Genomic DNA, 12,575 nt, shown 5'->3' on the forward strand with positions numbered 1-12,575 from the left:
CCAGTCACCGTTGTTAGAGCACATGGAATCTAGTAAAACTCAAGGGGAGGGGGGGACACCAGAAAGACCTGACAAAGATGCAGATAAAAGAAGTAAAAAGGTTAGATGTCTTTGGACAAGCCAGTTAAAGTTATAAAACGCAAAACACGAGCAGCTGCTCGAGCATCATCAGCTAAAATATCCGGTAAAGTAGATGACAGGGACAGGACAACACGAGATTGACTAAAGCGGGGACACGACAATAAAACATGGCGCACTGTTAATGCCTGACCACAAGGGCACTGCGGGGCTGGGTCACCGGAGAGCAGGTAGCGGTGGCTAAACTGGCAATGCCCAAGCCGCAACCTGGTCAGAAAGACCTCCTCTCGCCTAGATGGTCGGGAGGAGGTTGTCCAAGCAGTTGGGAGAGGTTTAACTGCCCGGAGCTTGTTTCCTTGGAGAGATGACCAAGCATCCCACCACAACGACACAAGCCTCTTACAAACATCCCCACGAACGTCAGATGACGGGACACAATGGGAGGCTGGCCGAGGCAGGAGGACTGCAGCCTTGGCTGCAGCATCCGCAGCCTCATTCCCAGGCACTCCTACATGTCCGGGAACCCACAGAAAGCTGACAGGAGAACCATTATCAGCGAAAGAGTGGAGGGACTGCTGTATCCGTTGAATCAAGGGATGGACCGGATAGGGAGCTCCAAGGCTCTGAAGAGCACTGAGTGAGTCAGAGCAGAGTACATACGATGAATGGCGGTGGCGGCAGGCATACTGAACGGCCTGATGGAAAGCAAAAAGCTCGGCCGTAAAGCTCGAACATTGGTCGAGGAGCCGGTATTTAAAGGTGGCGGCCCCGACGACAAAGGCACAGCCGACACCATCGTCAGTTTTGGAGCCATGGGTGTAAATAAAGGTGTGACCGGCAAGTCGAGCACGAAGTTCGACAAACCGTGAGCAATACACTGCAGCCGGAGTACCCTCCTTTGGGAGTGAGCTGAGGTCGAGATAAATATGAACCGGAGCCTGGAGCCAAGGTGGTGTCGGGCTCTCACCCTCTCTGAACGTGGTAGGGAGGGCAAAATCCAATTGTCGAAGCAGGCGACGGAAGCGGACTCTGGGGGGCAGCAGGGCAGACACATACAACCCGTACTGACGGTCAAGAGAATCGGCGAAGAAGGACTGGTAAGAGGGGTGGTCGGGCATAGACAACAGCCGGCAGGCATACCGACACAGCAGTATGTCACGCCGGTAGGTGAATGGTAATTCAGCAGCTTCAGCATAAAGACTCTCAACAGGACTAGTGTAGAAGGCTCCGGTCGCAAGACGTAACCCCCGATGGTGGATGGAGTTGAGACGGTGTAAGACGGATGGCCGAGCAGATGAAGCTCCCATAATCCAGCTTTGATCGGACTATGGACCGATACAAGCGAAGCAGGACAGTGCGATCCGCTCCCCCAAGATGAACCACTAAGAACTCTGAGGACATTAAGCGAACGTGTACAACGGGCCGCCAAATAAGAGACATGCGGAGACCAACACAGTTTCCTGTCCAACGTGAGCCCTAGAAACTTAGTTGTTTCCACGAATGGGAGAACAACGGGACCGAGATGTAAGGATGGCGGAAGGAACGCTTTATATCGCCAAAAGTTGATACAAACCATCTTCTCTTCAGAGAACCGGAAGCCATTTGCCACACTCCATGAGTATAGGCTGTCTAGACAACACTGAAGGCAGCGCTCCAGGAGGCATGTTCTCTGGGCACTGCAGTAGATCGCGAAGTCATCGACAAAGAGAGAGCCTGAGACATTAGGTGGAATGCAATCCATAATTGGATTGATCGCGATGGCAAAAAGGGCTACGCTCAAGACGGAGCCCTGAGGCACTCCGTTCTCCTGGAGGAAGACGTCGGACAATACGGAACCCACACGTACCCTAAACTTTCGATCTGTTAAAAAGGCATCAATAAAAAGGGGCAGGCGACCGCGTAGGCCCCACCTGTGCATAGTGCGGAGGATACCTCCTCTCCAACAGGTATCATAAGCCTTCTCCAAATCGAAGAACACGGCTACCGTTTGGCGCCTTCGCAAAAAGTTGTTCATGATGAATGTCGACAAGGTCACAAGGTGGTCAACAGCGGAGCGGCGGCGACGAAAGCCGCATTGGACATTGGTAAGCAGCCGTCGAGATTCAAGAATCCAAACTAACCGAGCATGAACCATGCGCTCCATCACCTTACAGACACAGCTTGTAAGAGAAATGGGGCGGTAACTAGAAGGAAGGTGTCTATCCTTCCCGGGTTTGGGTATAGGAACAACGACGGCGTCACACCAACGCATGGGGACCTGACCTTCGGTCCAGACGCGTTTGTAGGTACGAAGAAGGAAACTTTTGCCCGCCGGAGAAAGGTGTGCCAGCATCTGAACGTGAATGGCATCTTGCCCCGGAGCAGAGGACCGGGACAGTGCAAGCGCACGTTCGAGTTCCCGCATAGTAAAGGGGGCATTATAAGTTTCCAGATTCAGCGAGTGGAAGGAAGGTCGCCGAGCCTCTTCTGCCTCTTTCCTGGGAAGGAAGGCAGGGTGGTAATGGGCGGAGCTTGAAACCTCCGCGAAAAACCGGCCGAAGGCATTGGAGACAGCCACAGGATCAACGAGGACCTCATTATCTGAGGTCAGACCAGGTACCGAGGAGTGGGCCTTAATGCCCGACAGCCGGCGCAGGCGACCCCATACGACAGAAGAGGGAGTAAAACTGTTAAAGGAGCTGGTGAAAGAGGGCCCAACAAGCTTTTTTGCTGTCTTTGATGACTCTACGGCATTGCGCCCGGAGTCGTTTGTATCCAATACGACGTGAAGAAGAGGTAGTACGAGGAATGGAACGTTCGGCAGCATTGATGATAACAGCCGTGAGGTATTCGACCTGACTGTCACAACTGAGAAAATCGTGGTCCGGAAAGGTCGCCAGGGAGGAGTAAAGTCCCCAGTCAGCTTTCGGTATGTTCCAGCTCGAAGGACGTGGGGATGGGGTGTGGTGCAGGAGACGAACGACACAGGGGAAGTGGTCGCTCGAATAGGTGTCAGAAAGGACATACCACTCGAACCGACGGGCAAGAGTGGTAGAACAGATCGAGAGGTCCAAGTGGGAGTAGGTATGAGTAGAGTCCGAGAGGAAAGTCGGGGCGGCAGTATTGAGGCAGACAAGATTGAGATGGTTGAAGACACCCGCCAAGAGTTAGCCTCTTTGACAGGATGCAGGAGAGCCCCAAAGGGGATGATGGGCATTGAAGTCGCCAAACAATAAAAACGGCGGGGGAAGCTGAACAATCAGGTGCATCATGTCAGCCCGACTAACAGCGGATGACGATGGAGTGTAGACGGTACAAACTGAAAAAGTAAAAGCAGAAAGAGTAATACGGACAGCTAATGCTTGGAGTGGGGTGGTCAATGGGATGGGATGGTAATAGACATCGTCCCGAACGAACAACATGACCCCACCACGAGCTGGGATACCGTCCAAAGGGGTGAGGTCATACCGCTCCGAGGTATAGTGGGTAAAGGCAATACGGTCAGTCGGGGGCAACTTGGTTTCCTGGAGACCAAGGACGAGTGGACAGTGCAGGCGGAGGAGCAGTTGTAATTCCTCCCGATTAGATCTAATACCTCTTATGTTCCAATGTAACAAGGCCATCGCTAGTCAAAAAAGAGGGGGAACGAGACGGGGGAAGAGCTGGTCACCTCGACGGCCGCGGAGGGCCAGGTTTCAAGGGAACATCGCTACAACTGGCGGGAGGCGGATCCTGTTCCATCGAGTCGTCGCCAGCTGCGGCCGCTGTCCCTGGTGGTGTAGGAGGGGCAGCATCATTTGCCGACAAGACGCCAGCTGAGCGCCTGGCAGCACAGCATCCCGGCGAAACTGAGGACGGCCGGGAGCAACGACTCATGGATGGAGCGTCAGACGAAACGCGCCGGGGTGGAGAGGGGGATAGAGACTTTCTTGGAGGCCTTCTTGGAAGTCCGAGGAGGCACAGGGATTGTGGGCTGGACCCGAAGAAGGTCCTCACGCGCGGGATCTGTTTTGCAACGCCGGACCTCGGAAGCTGGGGTCCGGAATGTATCCCCGATGGACGCCTGAGAAGAGGATCGCTTCGCAGGCGGCAGGGGGAGAGGAGGAGGAGGTAGGGTGGCCCCTGGGGCAGAGGGGGCGGGGGCCACGGGGGAGGAGGATTTGTAAGGGAGGGATTTGGGAGGCGGAGGCAGAGCCCCCTGATGGGGGGAGGAGGCGGAGGGGGGACAGGATAGGGGTGAAGATACCGCGGAAGGAGTGGACACAACTGAGGCAAACGAAGTGGTCAACGGCACGGGATGGAGGCGGTCATACTTCTTCCTGGCCTCAGAATAAGAGAGACGATCCAAATTTTTGAGTTCTTGTATCTTCTTCTCCTTCTGATATGCAGGGCTGTCTGAGGATCTAGGCGAGTGGATGCCAGGACAATTAACGCACCGAGGTGGTGGGGTGCATGTACCTTCCTCACGAAGAGGACGTCCACAGTCGCCACAAAGGGGCTCAGCCTCACACCGTGACGACATGTGCCCAAAGCGCAAACACCGAAAACAGCGCATAGGAGGCGGGACGTAAGGTCGCACGTCGCACCGGTAGCACATCACCTTTACCTTCTCCAGGAGAACGTCCCCCTCGAAGGCGAGGATAAAGGCCCCGGCGTCGATGCGAAGGTCTTTGGGGCCGCGCTGGACTCGCCGGACGAAATGCACGCCTCGGCGCTCCAGGTTGGCCCTGAGCTCCTCATCAGATTGCAGCAGGAGGTCCCGATGAAAAATAACCCCCTGCGTCCTATTTAGTGCCAGATGCGGGACAATGGACACTGGGATGTCCCCTAGGCGGTCGCACGCCTGGAGCGCTGCCGACTGTGTGGCGGAGGTGGTCTTTATAAGAACGGACCCTGAACGCATCTTGCTGAGAGCCTCGATTTCCCCGAAGATGTCCTCAATGTGCTGAACAAAGAACATGGGCTTGGAGGTGGCGAACGTCCCCCCATCGGTCCGAGAACAGACTAAATAGCGGGGGAAGTACTTCGCCCCAAGCCGGCGGGCCTGTCCTTCCTCCCAGGGAGTGGCCAAGTGGGAAAGGGCAGGAGAACCAGAACCAGAGACAGTACCTTTCTTTTTAAAGACTCGGCCGCAGAGCGACCCGATACATGTTGACGTTTCATCTGCGAAACGTCCGCTCCGATACCACCCACTCCGACCAGGGGCTCTCCCCATGGGCGCCACCCAGCCTCAGCAAGGGCCACCTGGCAGGATGACCGTTGCCGGGAGTCCTGATGCCCTAAGGAGACGGGCATCTACTCCTTGGCCGACGTGGGGAGGGTGCAGCTCAGGTATCGGCAGTACGATCCCTGTGTTGTCAGGGGGCTACAACCTAGAGGGTACATGACGACCCCACCACAACGGGATGGCTACCGTGCTGGATTTCTGGTGCCATGGAAAGTCCATCATGATCGTAGGTGCAGATGGGGACGCACTATGGGCGTAACTTGTACAACCCATCAGGCATTGAGGCCCAATTTGAGGAATAGTGGGTACGGTTACAAAGCTGGTACAATGCTGAGTGCCAAGGTTTTAGTGCACTGAGGACCAGTGGTACACCACGTAAGGCATCCGTCCCCAAAAGGCTCGTACTTCTGTAGAATTTTGAAAAATGGAGGTCAAACCCCAAGGGGGACCATCACATGGAAGGCCGAAACGGTTGAAACTCCTTTTAGTCGCCTCTTACGACAGGCAGGAATACCTCGGGCCTATTCTTACCCTGGACCCGCAGGGGGGTCCCTGCATCTCGGCAGCTGCTAGGCTAATAGCAAGAAGTGGTGGTAGCACTGACTGAAAGCTGAGGGCAGTGGTAGGAAGAAGAGAAGCAGTAAGAATGAGAGAGTACGGAAGCAGCACACATTCTCAGCAGCACCCAGCCAACGATGATGCATGACATCTCAGTAAACAATCCATTTCATCTACAGAGACATAAACAAGATTTTTTTTCCAGAGTTTTTTTTTCAAATCACCCTAATATTTTGCTGATTTCCCTGGCACACTTGAAGTTTCACAGTATTTCCTGATTCCAGAACTTGTGGCAACACTCTCTCTACAGTTCCTCCCAAACTATCACACACAGATTTGTCATGGCTAGTGGCAAAAAGGGAATGCCCAGCATCAATAGAAAAATCGTTTTTGCACTCACAAAATGTTTTAAAGCTTTTTATTCTTAAGCTGAGCAGCATATCCATCAGGGACTAATGCACTTTCTTCACTTGTGGGTATTGTTCTGCCAGCCACTTAACCATTTATTTATGGACAGCATATACAAATTCTACACCATGTTCCATATCACCACTTATAAAGCAGTGGTTCAGTATTACCTATTTACTTTCTTCATTTACAACTAAACATACACAGGATGGATTGTACAGCTGCTGCTTGGCCAGTGGTAACTCTGAATTTCATTCTGAATTACAAAACTGTAGTTTTAGTTTTCAGCCAAGTCCTTTGCCAGAATTGTTTTGTCTGGGGTTAGATTTTCTTTCAATTTTTTCAATGATTTTGACTGACACTTGGATATAAATGAGTGTGGTTTAAGTGCCTGTAATCTTGTTACCAAGTCTATGTATTCACCAACAGTAGCAGACTGCTTTACCAATTACGAAATTTAGAAAGACCAATGTTAATGTTTGAATTATCCCATTTAAAACAAGAGTACAGTTCTCTTAAGTTGCAAAGGGTGAGTCTTTTTTGCATATACAAATTCTTCTGAATGCTAACTGTGTCTTTTGCTCCTGGTAACATTCAAATATATTCATCATTTTGGTACAGATCTTTAAAACTTCATCAGCAATAACTCTCTCCCTTTTTGGTTTACGAATTGATAAAATACTCATTTCTGTTTTCCGTTTCCTTGCTTGTCGAACCACATATTCACTAACATTAAATTATGACATTATGTTTTCTTTTTTCGAAGAGGGTGGATGCAAAGTTAAAATTTGGATTTTTTCAGGTAGTCAAACTAGCCACATTTTCTTTCATTAACAATACCATGGCATCAAAATCTTTGTCTTTCTCAACAATTTCACCATCAAATTTTTCTTCTCTACATTCAGAATCTTCAATACTGCAAACCTTTCTTTCCAAAACATGGTTCACTTTTTCTAGCCTCTTTTTGCCATATGAAGCCTTGCTATTATTTGGAATGGAGTGAAGTTGTAGCTCCACAAATCATGTAAAGTTTTATTTGCCTCCTGATCTTTTAGTACTGATTCGTGAAACGTCATCTCAGGTCATCTGCATCACTTTCATTTGTATCACTGATGTCAGTTTTCTGTTCACAAATCTTACATGTTGTGCAAAGATTTTAGCCTGGTTTTGTATACATTCTTTTAGTACTTAATGTTTTAGACAAAGACAAGCCAACTGACCTCAAAGATTTTTTAACTGTTTGTGTGTTTTGAAAGTATCACACGTTCTTTGATTAATTTCAAAAACTTTTAAGTTACAGTATCTACGGTGTCCACAAATAGTAGCACTTTCTTGGTCTTGCGAAAAGCTTATATTGGATTGCAGCAATATTAAATCTCATTTGTCTTCACTCAGCTCTTCTATTTTTTGTAATTTTTACTTTGGCATAAGTTGTCAAATGAAGAGATGTTTTTGTAATTTTTCGATAGTGCGTGAATTCACATGGTAAACTGCAATTAATTGAGCACTAAGTCACTTAAAACATACTTTATACAAGTGGCATGATAAGGCCGCACGACAAACAGGTATTACCTGTCTCTCAGAAAGACAAAAAGCAACTGAGGCCAAATAGACGAACTGTTGGAAGCCAGTTATTCTCAACAGTGAATGTCACCAATTGTTGCGTTGTTTTCATGCCTATACAGGTTTCTGCTGTCGAAGAACACTTTTTAATCACTGTGAGCAGGGATTGGCTGAACACACAAATCGTATATAGTATAGTTTTTAAATACTTACTGAATTAGTCAAATGAAAGGAAATAAATTTTCACATTTAAAGTCAACTTGCCTGACTACAATGAGTTATACTTAAATAGGCTAATTTGATACCCTTGCACCTGAGGCAGTGAATCGATGGACTTAATTAAAATGACCCTTTTCCATCATAGTGGAAAGTATGGCTGGTCAGTTAATCATCATTTACTCCAGGGAAAAGCTGCACGGTCATCAACAGTAACTGTTCTTTCGAGAACAAGTTACTGTCTGCGTGTATATAGTTAAAAAGGCTAACCAGCCATTGACCTTCGTCTGTGCGAATACGCACAGGTTGCCCGAACTCTTACGGGAATTGCCAAAGCGTGCGCGAGTAATGAGTGGATGGGCAAATCTCTATAAGGTACAATACATACGTACAATTGTGGACAGTTGGGAATGTGAGTCTCACGGGAAGCGTGCAAGGGATAAGTCCCTGCAGTCGCGCTATTCATCTGTGTCCTCGGTGGCTCAGATGGATAGAGCATCTGCCATGTAAGCAGGAGATCCCGGGTTCGAGTCCTGGTCGGGGCACACATTTTCAGCTGTCCACATCGAGGTATTTCAACAACACCTGAGGTTGTCAGTTAGTCATCATTTACTCCAGGGAAAAGCTGCACGGTCATCAACACTAACTGTTCTTTCGAGAACAAGTTACTGTCTTTGTATATTTACTATATCCTCACAATTTTCTGAAATTGAAAATTGACAGATATTATATTATTTTTTAATTTTCTTTGTAACTTTATTGCTGTTACATATGTGCTTCTCTTAACTTAAAAAAAATTCAAAATCAAAAGCTTCATAAACACCTCAGTTATGGGCATTTATGTAGGTATGTACCATTTTGCGCTGACATTCTTGCAGAGCCCAGTTATCAATATATCACTGCATTTAAAATTAGACATAAAATAAAGTTGTAGTCTGAGACCAAAAAGATTTTGCAGAAGTTCATATGTTCTAAGTATAAGCCAATGTGCAAAGTTTTGTGAAAATCTTAAGTAGAGGTTACAAATCATTGAATTATTGCGTGTTTTGACGTGGAATGACCCTATATATTGTCTGAGAATTATTGGAGAAAGAACACGAGAAATGAACAAAGAGGTGTATATTTGTTTTATTGAGTGGGAGAAGGCTTACAACTGGAATATAATGCTGAGAATTTTAAAAGTTGTGCATAGACTGGAGAGATAAAAGTTTAATTAGGGAGATGTATACAAAAGTAACAGTAAGAGTATGGAACGAAGAGACTGAAGAGATCAACACTGGAAGGAGAGAACAGCAAAGATGCTCACAGTCACCAAAGCTGTTCAAAATACACAGAGGGGATCTGATAGGTCAGGCACATGAGGCTGCAAGATACTGTGTAACTGGGGGAGAAATGATAACAACTATAAAATATGTGGATGATCAAGTGGTGCTGGCAGATTCAGAAGAGGAGCTCCAGATGATTGAGAGTATTGTAAGAAGAGGCAAGGCGTATGGAATGAAGGCGTAAAAGGGAAAAAACAAAGGTGATGAGAATAAGCAAGAAGGAAGCTTCAATTAACACATTCATAGACGGAAAAAAAAGACAGAACAAGTAAAATCTATCTGTATCTGGGAAGTTTAGTGGCATGGAAAGGAAGCTGTACAGAAAAAGTAAGGAGGATATCTATGGGAAAGACAGCATTTGGAAAGGTGAAAGTTGCAGTAGTTACTACTATCTAGAATTCCAATTTAACTGAGAAAAGGTTTGCTAAATTCATGTCTGAAAGGTTGCGTTATACAGCAGTGAATCATGCACATTTAAAAAGAAAGAAGAAAGATACTTAGAAAGTTTTCAAATGTGGTAATGGAGAAGAGTGTGGTAAAGTGGACTGGCAGGCTTAAGAATCATGAAGTAATGAAGTAAATAGGAGAAATACAAAAATTATTGGAAGTCATCATAAACAGAAAAAAGAGCAAGGCTGGGACATATACTGGTACTGCTTAGCAATTGTCTACAACGAAGAATCAGAGAGAAAAGTTGAAGGGATAAAAGGAAAAGGTAGAAAGTTAACTGGTTGATGGATGACAGTTGAAGGAAGATGCTCACAACAGGACACAATGAAAAGCCTCTAGTTGAAACCTGTCATAGACAGATACACTTAAGTAGATGTAGAAGAAGAAGAAGAAGAAGAAGAAGAAATGCAGGTCGACAACACTTAGTGACATACTTACTCAGACACAGGCTACACACTTACTGAGAGATGGGTGCAAAATGAGAATTTCTAAACTGATATTTAAATATAATTATAACAAAATTTAACAAAAGATCTCAACTGCATTGAAGTACTTTTAGTTCATGTGTAAGTTATATCACAGAGTGTGTGGAAGTAAAATTAGGCCTACTATTAGTTGCAGATGACACATTATAGAAAACACTATGGCCTATCTAAATATGTCATCTTATTAAGTAATTGTTTGACAAGAGCTGTATTTTCAGATCAGAGGTATCTTACATGCAATGTTCAGTAGTATGGTTCAAATGGCTCTGAGCACTATGGGACTCAACTGCTGAGGTCATTAGTCCCCTAGAACTTAGAACTAGTTAAACCTAACTAACCTAAGGACATCACAAACATCCATGCCCGAGGCAGGATTCGAACCTGCGACCGTAGCGGTCTTGCGGTTCCAGACTGCAGCGCCTTTAACCGCACGGCCACTTCGGCCGGCTCAGTAGTATGTTTGAGTGACAATATATCGTAATGTTCATATAATAATATGATTACATTGCATGAACAGTTACTACCAACAACAAATCCATGTATTTCATTTAAAAAATTCCTTAAATGCTCATCACATATGTATAGATAAATAGAGTACAAAATATAGTCACTGAAATACACAAAGAGAACATTACCAATAAGATACTGCTGATGATGGACAATGTCAAAAACTAGTCCAGTGTAACAAAATACTACCACAAAGCACATTTTGTCAAACAGTTAATTAATAAGAAGGCATATTTACACATTTTACAAGCTGCAGGGCACCAAATATATACAAGACAAAGAAAGTACGCCTATTCCACACAAGACTAACGGTCAAACAATGAACAAATGGGGAGCTAACATTTAGTGAAAAAATATGCAAACTTTAAAACTTCTTGTAAAAAGAGAGATTCCAACCAGCTGATCACATTCCACAAATCGCTATATATATCAGAACTAAAGTCAATACTGATATAATGTTTTTACTGTCAGGCAACATTAAGAGCAACTCCCTAGCTAGTGAACAATTGGTAACCCTGCACATGTAGGTATACCATCAGATATCAGTTAACCGGTATGTCTACTTCTGATGTTTACTGGTTGTGCTGAGACAGTTATTGAAAAGACTAAATAATAAATGCAAGATCTCTCTAATGTTTTAGTAAATGTCAGACAGAAAATACACAGCAGCACCAGCCAAACATTATTACTAATCACTGAATTGGTTACACTAAATTAATTACAGTTCATTATAATTTTACAAAGAACCCACTTCAGGCTCATCTCTTCATCAAGAGGGCAAAATTAATACGGGCTACATCCTACTACTACAGCCCACACAAAACCTTTGATGTCATGGACAAAACAGAACCGGAAGAAAGATTTAAAGCAGCCAATGAAACAATTTGTTGTCAAACAAAATTACCTTCGCTGCTAACTCTGGTGCGAGGGGGGCATGACCAGTAACAAGGTCAAGCCGTTCAATCCATGGAAGACCCAATCGAAATCCTGACAAGCACTTTTTAAGATCTGCCTGAAAAAAAGGAAGATGAAAAAATGATACTGACAACAATGCCATTATGAAAATACAAAAAGGACCACGAATGTACGTCGGCAATACTTTGGCTTTGAAGAAATGTAAATGGCTAAGAAAAAATACTCACCACATTATTTTTAAAAGTTTTCTTCTCTACCTCTGCTACAGCATTCAGGCCAGGCTTCAACACGCCCTTCTCGAAGGCTTCCTGAAGCTGAAATTAAATGAACAAAAACTATAAAACAGACTAAGGCACTAGCTTGATAACAGACGTAATAATCGATATTCTTTACACCACACCTGAGAATCAGAGTCGTAGTCTATTTCAGTTTCTGACTCGATATCAGACATGATGCACACAAGGATTATCTCCGTACACAATTCATACACATCTCTAAAACACAGATATATTCCACAAACTACGAGACACAAGCAATCAAATCAACCATGTGCCGTATGCGAATACAAACATTGCTTGGTAACATCTCTGATACCACCACAGCAGGGCCGCCAACTTGTTTTATTATCCTTTTTTGTCTAGACATGGATCTCATGTGGTCTCGCTGCAACAGACATGGGGTCTCACCAACGACGTTAGGGAAGGGATTATACCAGTTCACACTGGACGTCACGTCATGTCAAAACATTCCACAATGCATTTCAAATGGCGGCATCACACACATACCGTCACGTCACGTGAAGGTTTCCCGGGAAGAAGGTTTCGACTGTGTAGTTTCACTTCACTTTTCATTGGTCCTTTTAAT

General features: G+C 45.6%; 1 protein-coding gene across 1 annotated transcript in view; it reads right to left on the bottom strand.

Moving 5' to 3' along the window:
* The window catches only part of LOC124595330 (probable rRNA-processing protein EBP2 homolog), a 41,232-nt gene extending 28,916 nt beyond the window's left edge, over positions 1–12,316 (bottom strand). The window contains exons 1-3 of the mRNA XM_047134036.1: positions 12,112–12,316; positions 11,939–12,025; positions 11,701–11,808 (exon numbers count right to left, since the gene is read on the bottom strand). Of these exons, the coding sequence (XP_046989992.1) occupies positions 11,701–11,808; positions 11,939–12,025; positions 12,112–12,162 (246 nt within the window). The 5' untranslated portion in view covers positions 12,163–12,316. The remainder of the gene's footprint in view (positions 1–11,700; positions 11,809–11,938; positions 12,026–12,111) is intronic.
* Positions 12,317–12,575: the final 259 nt, after the last annotated feature.

Source organism: Schistocerca americana, chromosome 2 (genome assembly GCF_021461395.2).
Source record: "Schistocerca americana isolate TAMUIC-IGC-003095 chromosome 2, iqSchAmer2.1, whole genome shotgun sequence".
Taxonomy (NCBI): domain Eukaryota; kingdom Metazoa; phylum Arthropoda; class Insecta; order Orthoptera; family Acrididae; genus Schistocerca; species Schistocerca americana.